Below are 14,090 nucleotides of genomic sequence, written 5' to 3' on the forward strand. Positions count from 1 at the left end.
ATTTATGTCATTACATTAAGAACTAATTGTTACATGACACACATGTACTTATTATTGATAATCAACCACAAATATGTAATACATTGCTGCAAGTACAAGTTTCTACACATCCCTATTTATATAACATATGATTCATTATTTTACATATCACTCGTAAGAAATCCCCCCAAACTTTATTATAGCTAGTACTTGACATATTACTCAATATTTATTCATGTACTCAGCAGCACCAATCCATGACACTTTGTGGCTACTTTTGGAGATGATAAGTTTCAATATCTTTAGTCATAATAACTAAAGTGTTCATCATTGTAGCTGGATCAGGGACATCCTCGTTCAGCTTCTCATATTCGAGAGTCCATGTCACAAGGTTACTTTCACCCTTAGCATCGACATGAACAATAAAAATAAAGCTCTTGTACATCTCAGTGAGATCTCCTTCAATTACCTTGAAAGTCACTGATTTCTTTTCGTCATCTACAGCTTCGATTATCTCCTTTGTAGTTTTTTCTTTTCCATCTATATATGATTTCACATTACAAAATGAGTAATTGATCGAAGAAATTTTGCACGATGATGAGCAAGAACTAAGGAAAAAAAGATAAAAATGTGAAACTCTCTCTGGAGGATATATCTTTGTCAAAATAGTGGATAAATTAAGTTGGTCAAATATACCGTATTTAGTTTTCTTTCGATGTTTGTTGTTATTCCATCATATTACTAGCTTAGCCACAAAATACTTTCTGACTCGTTTTTTGCAAACCTAGATATTTACCCAATAATGGATCTCGATAAACTCCACATGGCAAACTGACGATAAACTCCACTAATAAAATCATGCCCCATGTCTCGTGTCGTGTGTATGGTAAATAAACTATGCAATGCGCTACATCACCAGATACAAGACTCAGCAATAATTGAACACTAGTATGAGATGAAATTGTGGGTTCCACCCACGGAACTTACAAACTAAAAAGAAAATACAAAGAATTAGGTGCAATGAGGTGTGCACGATTTGGTGGCCAGTGTGTACGCGGTGCACTGAGTGATTTGTTAGTTTTTGGGAAATCTAAATAAACATAATATAATTCGGCATTCTGGCTTTGGGTATATACATAATATAATTCGGCATTCTGTCTTTGAGGATATACAGGAATTGGCGGTGCAAATAAAGGAGATTTGACTTTGAGATGGATAGTACAACTAACCAAGAGGAGAGATCGGTTTCCCCGGTTTACGAAGGTACTCTTTATTACTATTCTATTTAGTGTTTGAGAAGGGTTCTTTTTTATTAATCCAGTAAGTATTGTTTGAGAAGGGTTGATTGTAGTAAAGATGGATATTTTTATTTCGGGATTTTCTCTTATTTATTGTGAAGATGCAAGAAATTCGTTCTCCTCTTTCTCTCTCCAGAATTCTTACACCTCAACCCAAAAAAGATCCCCCTCCTTTCCATTCCTTATCCTATTTATAGATATTTACAAGATATTTACAAGATATTTACTGATTGCTGGATCTGGGCCTATTCCTCCATAAGCCCTGGTCACCTTTGATGGGCTTACTCCCGTTCGGCCCATATGGCAGTGTCTTTATATGGGCCGACCCAGCTGTACGAACTGAATGTTGTGTTTGCGAGTCGGATCCGGCCCATGTCGTCCGGGGCCTCCTCAACTGCCCCCATAATTGCCCCTTATTTAATAAGGGGTAATTATTGATGGCATCTCATCATGATGTTGACGGCTCGAGATAACCACGTGGGGGAGCGGACGGTCAGATCCAGAATCAATGTTCCGGGGCTCGAGGAATTTCTCGCCTTCCCGACGCTTCGGCCCTCGGGCCCCCTCGCCTTTATAATGCTCTAGAATTCCACTTCACTTCCCTTTACCGTCTCCATCATCAGCCAAGTCTCTTTCTTTCTAGAACAGTGCTAAGCTTTTTCTGGTGAAATCCTTCAAGAGTCATTCTTCTAGCGATCTTGCAGTCCTCCGAGGTTAGTTTCGTTCTTTTTTACTTTCGGCAGGCTTCCATTTACCTCCTTTTAGATTCTTCTAGCACTTCCACCATGGTTGTAGATCTGGATGTTCTTCGTATGAGACTTAGACTTCCTGACAACATCGAAGTTAGGGTTTGCCCCCAGGATGTTAACATTATGACCGGCGCCGGCCTCCTGCCCGGCGAAGTCTTATTCACGAACCTTCAATTGAATGTTGTTAGGTTCCCTCTGCACCCTTTCTTTAGTTATGTCTTCAATAGATTGGGGATATCCCCTCTGCAGGTCAACCCCAACTTCTTTAGAATCATATCTGTTATGCTCTTGTTGATGCGTGACAGAAATCTGGACCTCGACCTTATAGACCTCCTTCTGTGCTATAAGGTCAGTAAGATCCGTACTAACGAACCCTTCTACCACCTCTACCCGTTCGAGAAGATGTCCATATGTACGGACACAATAAAATCTGAGAAGGGTTGGAGGGATAGCATCGTGGGCATTAGTGGGGCTTGGTCTTCGCCGGCTGCAGACCTTGGGAATACCTTGTGATGACTTGAGCTATAGTGTTTGCAGGGATAGGAGTAACTACTTGAAGAAATACGTTCTGAACGATATTCCTTCCTGCTCAGATCTCCTCACTTCAGACAACCTCTTAGCGCTCTCATCACTCGGCTACAACATGAGCAGACTTCAGATTCCTTCTTTTGGCAGGAAGAAAAATACTCCCCCAGCCACTCCTACTGCTGGGGCGACCTCCTCTCCAGCGTCAGCTTCTTCCTCAGCCACCATATCTGACACTGTCCCGAGCGCAGTGGCTATTAACCCTGTTGCCAGCGCCTCTGCTGCCAACCAGAACGCGTCCCCCCCAGCTACCATAGCTCCTGTTGCTGCGGGGGGCGGTCGGGACAAAGAACGAGGCAAAAGGCCTCATCCTGATAGTGAAGTCGATCCTGAGGAGGAGCCTCTCATTAGAAGGACCCGGGTCTCCGGGCCGGGTGCTCTCTTGCACCGAGCGGTCAGAGCTCCTGCTCCCTCTGGGCCTGCTGCAGCTGGTGGCTCTGCTTCTGCTTCAGGCCCCCCTTCTATCCCCACCTTACCGCCATGGGCCCCTCGGTACACCCGAACGGATGGGACGTTCGTGAAACCGAACGAGACCATGCTGAAGGATGGCCAGACCGCTATGGCCTACTACAGGAGCATGTGGACTCCGAAGGACCTTGAAGCGGCAAAGGGCCTTTCCCAGAAGGATGTGTTCAGCCGCTTTCCCCAATCTGCTATGGAGGTGACTTTTATTTTCTAACTCATGAATTCTCTCATATTATTTGGTCTTGCCTTCGCCCGACCTGACTATTGGCTTAACCATTTTTAATGTGCACCTATGCAGACATTGTTCGGAATGATGGCCATGCAGAAGCAGGTGGAGATGGGGAACGCCAGGGCCCGTAAGTTTTCTGACAGCCTGGAGGTGGCTAATAAAGAAAACGACCTCCTTGCCATGAAGAATACCGAGGTACTGGCTCGGCTTGACAAAACCGAGCAAGAGAGAGATGTCCTGAAGAAGGAGAATGATTCCCTTCAGGATGAGAAGGACGCCCTCCAGCTTGAGAAGAGCGTTTGGCAGACCGAGCGGGAATCAATTAGAGAAGAGAAGGCAGAACTCCAGCGCCTTCTAGCTGATGAACAGTCCGCTCGGATGGCTTTTGAAAAAAGAGCTCTGGACGAGCGTACCACTCTGATCGACGCGATCAGCAGAGTGGGTGGTGGGATGCTGGCCCTTCACGCTCGGTTCTCAAGGGTCGGTGCTATTAGGTATGCTCAAGGATTCCGGGAAGGTTTCGCCGACCGGGTTCCGGATGAGGGACAGACCAGCTCCACTCCGGATGAGGTAGACAAGGATCTGGGGATCGAACCTCTGGGGGTCTATGTCGACCCAGAACCCACCGAAGCGGAGCGTATATTTGATGAGTGCCAGGACATTGCTTCCTCAAGGATCATCACAGCTCCTCCTACCGCTCTGCCACTGATCGCTCCTCAATCGTCAACCGTGGTTCCTTCCATAGCCACTGCTGACGCTGAACCCCAGCCGAACGATTCAGTCATTCACCTTGATTCCCCACCTCATGAAGGTGAGACGGCTGATGGGGCCGAGGAGGCGAGTCGGCACGACCAGGATGCTGTTGGTACTGAGGCGTCTAGCTAGGGCTCCTTTGAATTCTTCCATTCCATATCTTTTTGTAATGATGGACATCTCTCTTTTGTAAACTCAATGCTCAATATTAATGAAACGACAGAACTTTTTTTCCCTATGTGTTGTGCTCTATTCAACTTATCTTCAATACATACATATCTTTTCTCTCTTTTTCTTTTATATTAGCTTTGCCGTGTGTTTGTTTATGGCAAGTGCCTGGCGCTCGGCTAGGATGCCACTTGCCACTTGGCTTTAAATTTTTAGCAAGTGTCTGGCGTTCGGCTCATGGTGCAAGCTGCCACTTATCTTGCTTAAGTGCCTGGCGCTCGGCTAGAATGCCATTTGCCACTTGGCTTTAAGTTTTTAGCAAGTGTCTGGCGTTCGGCTTATAGTGCCAGCTGCCACTTATCTTGCTTAAGTGCCTGGCGCTCGGCTAGAATGCCACTTGCCACTTGGCTTTAAGTTTTTAGCAAGTGTCTGGCGTTCGGCCTATAGTGCCAGCTGCCACTTATCTTGCTTGAGTGCCTGGTGCTCGGCTAGAATGCCATTTGCCACTTGGCTTTAAGTTTTTAGCAAGTGTCTGGCGTTCGGCTTATAGTGCCAGCTGCCACTTATCTTGCTTAAGTGCCTGGCGCTCGGCTAGAATGCCACTTGCCACTTGGCTTTAAGTTTTTAGCAAGTGTCTGGCGTTCGGCTTATAGTGCCAGCTGCCACTTATCTTGCTTAAGTGCCTGGCGCTCGGCTAGAATGCCACTTGCCACTTGGCTTTAAGTTTTTAGCAAGTGTCTGGCGTTCGGCCTATAGTGCCAGCTGCCACTTATCTTGCTTAAGTGCCTGGCGTTCGGCTAGAATGCCACTTGCCACTTGGCTTTAAGTTTTTAGCAAGTGTCTGGCGTTCGGCTTATAGTGCCAGCTGCCACTTATCTTGCTTACGTGCCTGGCGCTCGGCTAGAATGCCACTTGCCACTTGGCTTTAAGTTTTTAGCAAGTGTCTGGCGTTCGGCCTATAGTGCCAGCTGCCACTTATCTTGCTTAAGTGCCTGGCGTTCGGCTAGAATGCCACTTGCCACTTGGCTTTAAGTTTTTAGCAAGTGTCTGACGTTCGGCTTATAGTGCCAGCTGCCACTTATCTTGCTTACGTGCCTGGCGCTCGGCTAGAATGCCACTTGCCACTTGGCTTTAAATTTTTATAGTAGACCGTTGGAAAAGAAAATTCTTCTTTGTAAATTTCAGTAACTTGCTCATTCATACGTATTTGATTGACAACAAACAACATCCAATTAAAGCCGGAACTTAGCTTTTATTGGTAGTACCTCTTCAGAGACGTGGCGTTCCAGGGCTTGCTGACCAACCTTCCCGCCATGGTTTCCAACGTATATGCCCCCTTGCCAATGACTTCTGCAATTCTGTATGGGCCTTCCCAGGGTGGCATCATTTTTTTGACCATCCCCACCTTTCTTTTCAGAACCAGATCGCCAGGGGCAAAATCCCTGTGTTTTACTCTCTTGTTGTGACTATTCGCCAGCACTTACTGATACGATGCTAGCCTTATAGCCGCTGCGTCCCTCCTTTCGTCTATCATATCGAGGTTCAATCTTAACATCCTGTCGTTCTGATCTCGACTCCATGCTAAGCTTCTGATAGTGGGGACTAAATGCTCAACCGGTATAACTGCCTCGGTACCATACGCCATTGCAAACGGGCTCTCCCCAGTCGGCCGCCTTGGGGTGGTTCTGTAAGCCCATAGAACGTTCGGGAGTTCATCCAACCATTTCCCCTTATGATCTTCCAGCTTCTTCTTAATGCAGGCGAAAATGGTTCTGTTTGTGATTTCTGCTTGTCCGTTGGCCTGAGGATGACTTACTGCAGCCAACTTCTGGTTGATTCCATACTCCTCCAGCAGCTTTCTTACTTGCCTGCTGTCGAGGTTTGTGCCATTGTCCATGACTATTGATCTGGGAACACCGAAACGGCAGATAATATTGTTCCAAATAAATCGTCTCACATGAGTCTGAGTCACGCTAGGATACGGTTCTGCCTCCACCCATTTAGTGAAGTAATCCGTGGCCAGTAACACATACTTGTTCTGAGCTCTTGCAGTTGGCAGAGGACCGACCACATCCATCCCCCATTGCGCGAAAGGCCATGGCGAGGCCATTACGTGCAATTCCTTAGGTGGTTGGTGGATCAATGGTCCATATCGTTGGCATTTATCGCACCTTCGAGAGAACTCCTCCGCATCTCTTGGCATGTTTGGCCAGAAATACCCCTGTGTCATTGCTTTATGCGCTAACGATCGCCCCCCAGAATGATTGCCACACACACCCTCATGAATAGCTCGCAATACCTGCTGCGACTCCGCGGGGGTGACACATTTCAAGTATGGGCCAGAGTAGGACCTTCTGTACAGCTGGTTCCGCACGATGGCGTACTTGGCAGCATTCTTTTTGAGTCTCCTAGCTTCATCCCTTTGCACAGGCAAAACGCCATCTCAATATAGGTAATGATGGGGTCAATCCAACTCGGTTCATACGGTATGACGTTGACTTGCCAAGGGTCAGAGTCCAACGGTTCTTCGAAAATAGATGGCTGGGTCACTATTCCTACTGGAATCACCCTCGCCAATGTTTCACCGCAACTCGAAGCACTGCATGCTAAACGGTCTGCATCTGTATTCTGTTCCCTCGGCAGCTGTATGAATTCAATCTTTGCAAAGTCCTTGGCTCTATGCAGAACGGCAGAACGATATGCCCCCATCGTGTCATCCTTGGTCGCGTACTCACCATTTACCTGCCGAACAATCAGCTGCGAGTCACTATACACTGTCAAACTTTTGATCTGTAGCTCTCTGGCCAACTTTAATCCATTTAGCAACGCCTCGTATTCCGCTTCATTATTGGTGGCTCGGAACTCAAGTCTGAGTGCTTGGCTCAAGGAAGTACCCTCTGGGGTTTGCAGTTTGATCCCAATCCCAGCCCCCATCTGGTTAGAGGAGCCATCCACAAAAAGTTTCCAAGAGCCGCATCTAAGGTCCTCTTCTGTATCTTCGGCGTCACATTCTAGTAGGAAATCGGCTACCGCTTGCCCCTTAACAGCTGTTCTCGGCTCATACGCTATGTCAAATGAACTCAACTCTATGGCCCACTTTGTCATTCTGCCCGAGAGCTCTGGCTTGTGCATAAGCGTTCTGATTGGGAAAGTTGTTAGAACAGCTATGGGGTGGGATTCGAAATAATGCCTCAACTTTCTTTTTGCATTTACAAGTGCAAGTACCACCCGTTCGGCCTTTGAGTATCTTTTTTCTGCCTCCGTCAGTGTTTTGCTTACATAAAATACCGGGTATTGCACCCCTTCCTTGCAACGAATCAGAACGGCACTCGTCGCGACACCAGATACTCCAAGATATAGAAATAACTTTTCTTCCGGTTCTGGGGCTGACAGGACTGGTGGATTCTGCATATATTCCTTCAAATGAGTCAATGCTTGTCGTTGCTCATCCCCCCAGACCTGCCTTCCATGGCTCCGAATCGTGTCAAAGAATGGTTTGCAGTGATCTGACAATTTTGAAATAAATCGACTTAATGCAGTTATTCGTCCTGTGAGGGCTTGCACCTCTCTGATCGTCTTTGGCTCGGCATTCTTAATCAAAGCCTCTGCTTGAGCGGGGCTAACTTCGATGCCTCTGCGGTTGACCACGTGTCCCAGAAACTGTCCGGAACTCACACCGAACGAGCACTTGGTCGGATTGAGCCTCATCCCATATCGCTTTAGTACATCAAATACATCTTGCAGATCCTTCAGATGATCATCCTTCTTCCTACTCTTTACCACCATATCATCAATATAGGCTTCCACAATCTTACCCATTTGATTCTTAAAAACTTTGCTAACAAGTCTTTGATAAGTTGCTCCCGCATTCTTTAGCCCGAAAGTCATAACTTTGTAGCAGTATGTTCCTCGCTCGGTGACAAAAGAAGTTTTTTCTTCATCTGCGGGGTCCATAGGAATCTGATTATAACCTGAATATGCGTCCAGAAAGGTTAAACGCTCATACCCAGTGGTGGCATCCACCATTTGATCAATCTTAGGCAACGGGAAGCTGTCCTTCGGACAGGCTTTGTTCAAATTGGTGAAATCAATGCATACTCGCCATTTCCCATTCTTCTTCTGCACAACAACGACGTTGGACAACCACTCAGGGTAGTGCACCTCCCTGATAAATCCCGCATCAAGCAGCCTATCGACTTCTTCCGCTATGATCTGATTACGTTCTGGAGCAAATCTTCGCTGCTTCTGTTTCACTGGTTTGAAATTGGGATTAACATTCAGGGAATGACAGGATACGGAGGGACTAATTCCAGGCATGTCTAGGTGACTCCATGCAAATACGTCGGCATTGTGGGACAAGAAATCCACTAGCTCTTGCTGCTCTTCTCTGGTCAGTCTTATACCTACTCTGGTAGTTCGTTCTGGCCTGGACTGATCGATCTGCACATCCAGAAGGGGCTCCTCGGTCAAGTCGACTGACTCCTCCACCCTATTCTGCTCGAGCGGAGGTTCCTGTAATTGCTATCTGGGGCTTGCCGAACGGACGGGCGCCTTTCCTTTCCCAGCATGCTTTAGTGTGACGGAATAACACTCTTTGGCTGCGACCTGATCCCCCCGAATGTCTATCACTTTATCTCCATCGGGCCCGAGGCACCTCATGACCTGATGCAGAGTTGAGGGTACACCTCGGACTCTGTGAATCCATCCTCTTCCCATCAGGAGATTATACGAGGGGTGAATTTCCACAACCACAAAAGTTTCCATAAGAGCTCGTTCTGCAGCTTGAACTTCCACTTCCACCATCCCGACGGGCTCCACCCTCTTCCCATCGAACCCTAACAAGGGATTTCCAGTGGGCTTGAGCCTCTCTGGTTTAATCTCGAGCCTGTCAAATGTGTCCCTCGGCATGACATTCGCACTGCTCCCAGGATCGATCAGAACTCTGCGCACCAAGCAATCTGCCACTGTCAAACTGACTACCAACGGGTCGTCATGAGGCAGTTGAACACGCTGCAGGTCTGTCCAATCAAACTTTATCTGCATCGACGGGCTCTGCTGGTGTAGAGTAGTCACATTGCCGACCCTTTTCTTCATCTGCGCCTGCCGCAGGCGCACCCGGAGCAGCTCATCTGACTCTTCACTAGGCTCGGGTCGACCATGGATAGCATTGATTATACGAACTGGTTGTGAATTGTGGGAGCTTTGTTTATGACTCCTTTTTATTTGTTCCACCGGTCGATTCTGCTCCATCGCCGAACCTTGAACATAACTCGCGAACTCCCCTCTAGCTATCAACATCTCCACTTGCCTCCTCAGGTTCCTGCATTCGTTAGTCTGATGACCGAAATCAGAATGAAAAGCACAATGTTTAGTTTGATCCCTCTGTTCGAGGGGTTGCCTAATTGGTAGTGGTGGATGAAACTTATCTTTGTTCTCCTGATACAGCCTCGCCAGAGTGACCTTCAGCGGAGTAATCAGCTCTTCCTCCCTAGACCTTTTTTCTGCCTTCCAAGAGGTCTGACGTTGCGGCTGAGCCTGCTTCTGCCTGATCTTTGCCTTGGACTTTTCCTCGGTCGACACAAGCGACGTTGTCCGAGCATTAGCTGCCTCCTCTTCTTCTAGGCGCACAAAGCCATCGGCTCTCTCATTGAGTTCATCCATAGTAGTCAGCGTGTTCATTACCAGACTGGTGTGAAACGGAGTTCCGCGTGTCATGGCTAACTTGAAGGCTTGAACTGCCGTAGAAGGGTGGCATTCGATCACCATACTCTTAGTGAGATTAAACCTGGTAAGAAAGGCCTGGAGACGTTCATCCTTGTGCTGCCTCATCGTGAATAGGCTCGAGATGTCCTTCGGTGGGCGTTTGTTCCTATAGTACTGGCTTATGAACCGATCGCACAGGTCTCTGAAACTACCAATGGAGCTCCTAGGCAAGTTTTTGAACCAGCTGAGCGCCGGTCCGGCCAGGCTTGTAGGGAAACATTTGCACATTAAAGAGTCGTTTTCCGTATTCAGGGCCATTTTCAACTGGATATGATACACATGATCGACCGGATCGGTCGTTCCGTCGAACAGAATAAAGACTGGCATAGCAAACTTCCTTGGATGCGGGGCATTCAAGATCTCGTCGGTGAATGGTGAATCCACCGTCCGAGCTGCGGATCGGAGAGCTTCATTCTCTCTCTGGAGTCCAGCGGTAGCTCTGTGAGTTACGGTTCTGCCCTCCGAACCGTGATGAGTGATAGTAACCATGGAGGGCCGGTAAGACGGATCGAACGACCGTTCCTCTATGAACTCTCTTTGCCAAGGCGACGCTACTCGACGGCGATCAACCTCCATCACTTCCTCTCAGTCGAACCTTTCCCGCTGCGGATCAACGTGAGTCGATCCTTCGTGATCTTCAACTCGACGAACATTTGGCGGCAAATTGTCCATCATCCTTTCATCATGGTGGTGAGCTGACTGATTGTTCTCATCCTGTTCGCCTTGATGCGCGATATTAGATTGAACACCTCCTTCTCCGACCGGAAGTGGATGCGAAACCGCAGGTATTTGCCGATGTTGCAGTCCAGCTTTCAATTCTGCATTCTCTTTTTTGAGAGCTTCAATCAAGTTCATCAACTCCTCAAGCTTTGTTTGCTGGACAGCCTCCATCGGATTGGAGCTTTCACCTATCATTATTCCCGAACGGAGTAAAGGCATTAATCTCAAGTTCGCGAGTAGATCCGAGCTTCGTGAGTAGGAATTTTTAGATCTGGCTTCTAATTCTCCGAATTATGCTCACTGTTTACGAGATCTGAATTGTCTGAACTCTAAATCCGTCAGATCCTGCCACAATCGAACAACTCGTTGTTGCGTAGATCTGAAGTCACTCCTGCCAAAGCTTCAAGAATTGTAATTCCTCCAGAGTAGGTCACAATCGCTCAGATCTGGATTCAAATCCCAAAGATCGAGTCTCGATCAACCGAATTGGTTTGAATCCATTCGATATTCCTCATTGATCAACCAAACTTCCATGCGTTTCCCATAGACGGCGCCAATTGAAGATGCAAGAAATTCGTTCTCCTCTTTCTCTCTCCAGAATTCTTACACCTCAACCCAAAAAAGATCCCCCTCCTTTCCATTCCTTATCCTATTTATAGATATTTACAAGATATTTACAAGATATTTACTGATTGCTGGATCTGGGCCTATTCCTCCATAAGCCCTGGTCACCTTTGATGGGCTTACTCCCGTTCGGCCCATATGACAGTGTCTTTATATGGGCCGACCCAGCTGTACGAACTGAATGTTGTGTTTGCGAGTCGGATCCGGCCCATGTCGTCCGGGGCCTCCTCATATTGTAATTTCTCAAGTTACGACATAAACTTGAGAACAACATTATACTGCATGATTTTATTAGTGGGGTTTTTATCGTTGGTTTGCCACGTGATTTTTACCCTCTACACGTACTTAAAGGTTTTTATATTTCCTGCATCATTTACTGTTTATAGTTTTAACAGCCCAAAGATTTGGGACTAACAGAAACACTCAGAGCCTATACACTTAACACAATTAAATAGAGAATTTAACATTGTTACATATATAGTTGTAAAAAAGAACACCCGCCTTACATATATAGTTGTAAAAAAGAACACACGCGACTCGTGAGGATCCTGATTCCTAAGTAATTGCATATATTCTAACTTGTATAAGCCAGAGGCTAGTGAAATGGAGATCCGAAACAAAACTGAAGAAGTCAGATAATTAAGTTTGACATATATATATATATATATACACACACACACACGTTAAGTATGTTTACATGTGTGTTTGTGTTGTGTATATATAGAAATGGTGTTGCCCTTACCGTGGACATATTTCCAGCTGATGACGGAGCCTACAGTTCCCCAATCACCTTCATGCAGATCAACAGCCTTAACTTTATCAGGGCAGATGTTGGATATGCGGTGTGGTTTTCTGAACATATCATGAAACAAATCACCATCAGACTTGATCTCTGTTTGGGTTACCAACTTACCGGTGAGAGCCATCTCTTCCAAGAACTAACCAAGGGTTTACAGAGCAGAAATGGAGGCAAGATGTGGGAGAACGTACTTGGCCCTTTGGCCTTTATATAGTGGATTATGGTTGATCAATTTTTTAATGTTAGAGTAATTTCGATGTGACACATTGTAGTGCTCACCTTTAGATATACTCATGCGCGCGTATTTTTACTATTTCTGCTCAAATGACATGATTCAATCACTAATTTAGTACTTGTATATTCTACAGTCATCTCCTAATTAATTAATTAATTAAGAAGAAGAAGAGTATAACTTAATTCGAAGATGTATTAGTGTCAAGTGGTAGGAGACATGTTGACGTTGTTCATATTCGTTTTGATGGATCCTAGAAAAACTTACAATTAAAAGATCAGATATGTATTTGGATTTGGGGTGGCTTCTAATTTCTTGGATGCCTTTTCTCAAATCTGAATGTTTTTCACTTAGGCTTAGTTTGTTTTGACCTAAAATATTTTATTCGAAAAAGATTTAATCTTTTTCAGGTAAAATATATATTTTTTATTTTTACTTTCTTGGTATTTGGCAAAAATCTAGATCGAGATTGAGGTCGAATGAGATCGAATGTATCAGGCAACACGTGTAAAATAGCTTGTCAAAAATTAATGGGTAAGTTATTTTTGTTAGGTTTTAATATAATTTTTTCTTCCTAAATATTATATGACACCAAACATCAGAAAATAAAAAAAAATATTTTCTAAAAAATATTTTACATCCAAACAAACAAATGAAAAAATCCTTCATAAATGGAATGACAAGAGCACGAGAGCACCTAAGAGACTCTCCCACCAGAATCCTCAGCCTAACCACCTTAAACCTCTGTTTCTGCCACCCCCCACCAAGCATTTTCTTAACCATGTTCCTCCTACCACCCCATCAACCCATCCTCCAATTTCAATCCTCAAAAAAGATTCCCTGCATAACACAGTTCAACATAACAAAACTACATAACCTTATCCACAAACTGGCCAACTAAAACCCCATTACAAGTACCCTTCTCTATTACCACATTTAGCAAACCATAACCAATAAACCCAACTAAAACTAAAAAAAAAAAGTATCTGAAGATGCAAGAAATTCCTCCTCTCTTTCTCTCTCTAGAATTCTTGCATTTCAACCAAAAAATATCTCCCTCTACTCTATCCATTACTTCTCCTATTTATAGATATTTACAAATGTCGATGGACTGCTGGATCTAGGCCCGTTCCTCTATGAGTTCTGGTCATCTTTGATGGGCTTATTCGCGTTCGGCCCATATGGCAGTGTCTTTCTATGGGCCTGACCCATCTGTACGGACCGGATGTCGCGTTTGCAAGTCATATCCGGCCCATATCACTTCGGGCCTCCTCAACTGCCCCCATAATTACCCCTTGTTTAATAAGGGGGTAATTATTGATGGCGTCTCATCATGACGTTGACGGCTCGAGAAACCCACATGGGGGAACGAACGGTCATATCTAGAATCAATGTTCCGGGGCTCGATGAATTTCTCGCCTTCCTGACGCTTCGGCCCTCGGGTCCCCCTCGCCTTTATAAGGCTCTAGAATATCACTTCATGCCTTTTTACCGTCTCCATCATCAGTCAAATCTCTCGTTCATCTTTTTAGAACAGTGCTAAATTTCTTCCGGTGAAATCCTTCAAGAGTCATTCTTCCAGCGGTCTTGCAGTGCTCTTTGTTGCTTTCTACCTCAGAGGTTAGTTTTGTTCCTTTTTACTTTCGGCAGGCTTCTTTTTACCCTTTTAGATCCTTCAATCACTTCCACCATGGTTGTAGATCTAGATGTTCTTCGTATGAGACTT

The 14,090-nt window shown here is 45.6% G+C and overlaps 1 protein-coding gene across 1 annotated transcript; it reads right to left on the bottom strand.

Annotated features, from left to right (window-relative positions):
* Window positions 1–225: 225 nt before the first annotated feature.
* On the bottom strand, window positions 226–12,259 carry LOC132302512 (kirola-like). The gene is made up of 2 exons (XM_059799396.1): window positions 12,076–12,259; window positions 226–519 (listed from the first exon to the last, which is right to left on the bottom strand). Exons 1-2 carry the CDS (start codon window positions 12,257–12,259, stop codon window positions 251–253), a joined length of 453 nt encoding a protein of 150 aa, XP_059655379.1. The 3' UTR covers window positions 226–250.
* Between the last annotated feature and the right edge of the window lie 1,831 nt (window positions 12,260–14,090).

Source organism: Cornus florida, unplaced genomic scaffold (assembly GCF_030987335.1).
Source record: "Cornus florida cultivar Cherokee Brave unplaced genomic scaffold, ASM3098733v1 CherokeeBrave_3.0.0_Hap2_Chr04, whole genome shotgun sequence".
In the NCBI taxonomy this organism is placed as follows: Eukaryota; Viridiplantae; Streptophyta; class Magnoliopsida; order Cornales; family Cornaceae; genus Cornus; species Cornus florida.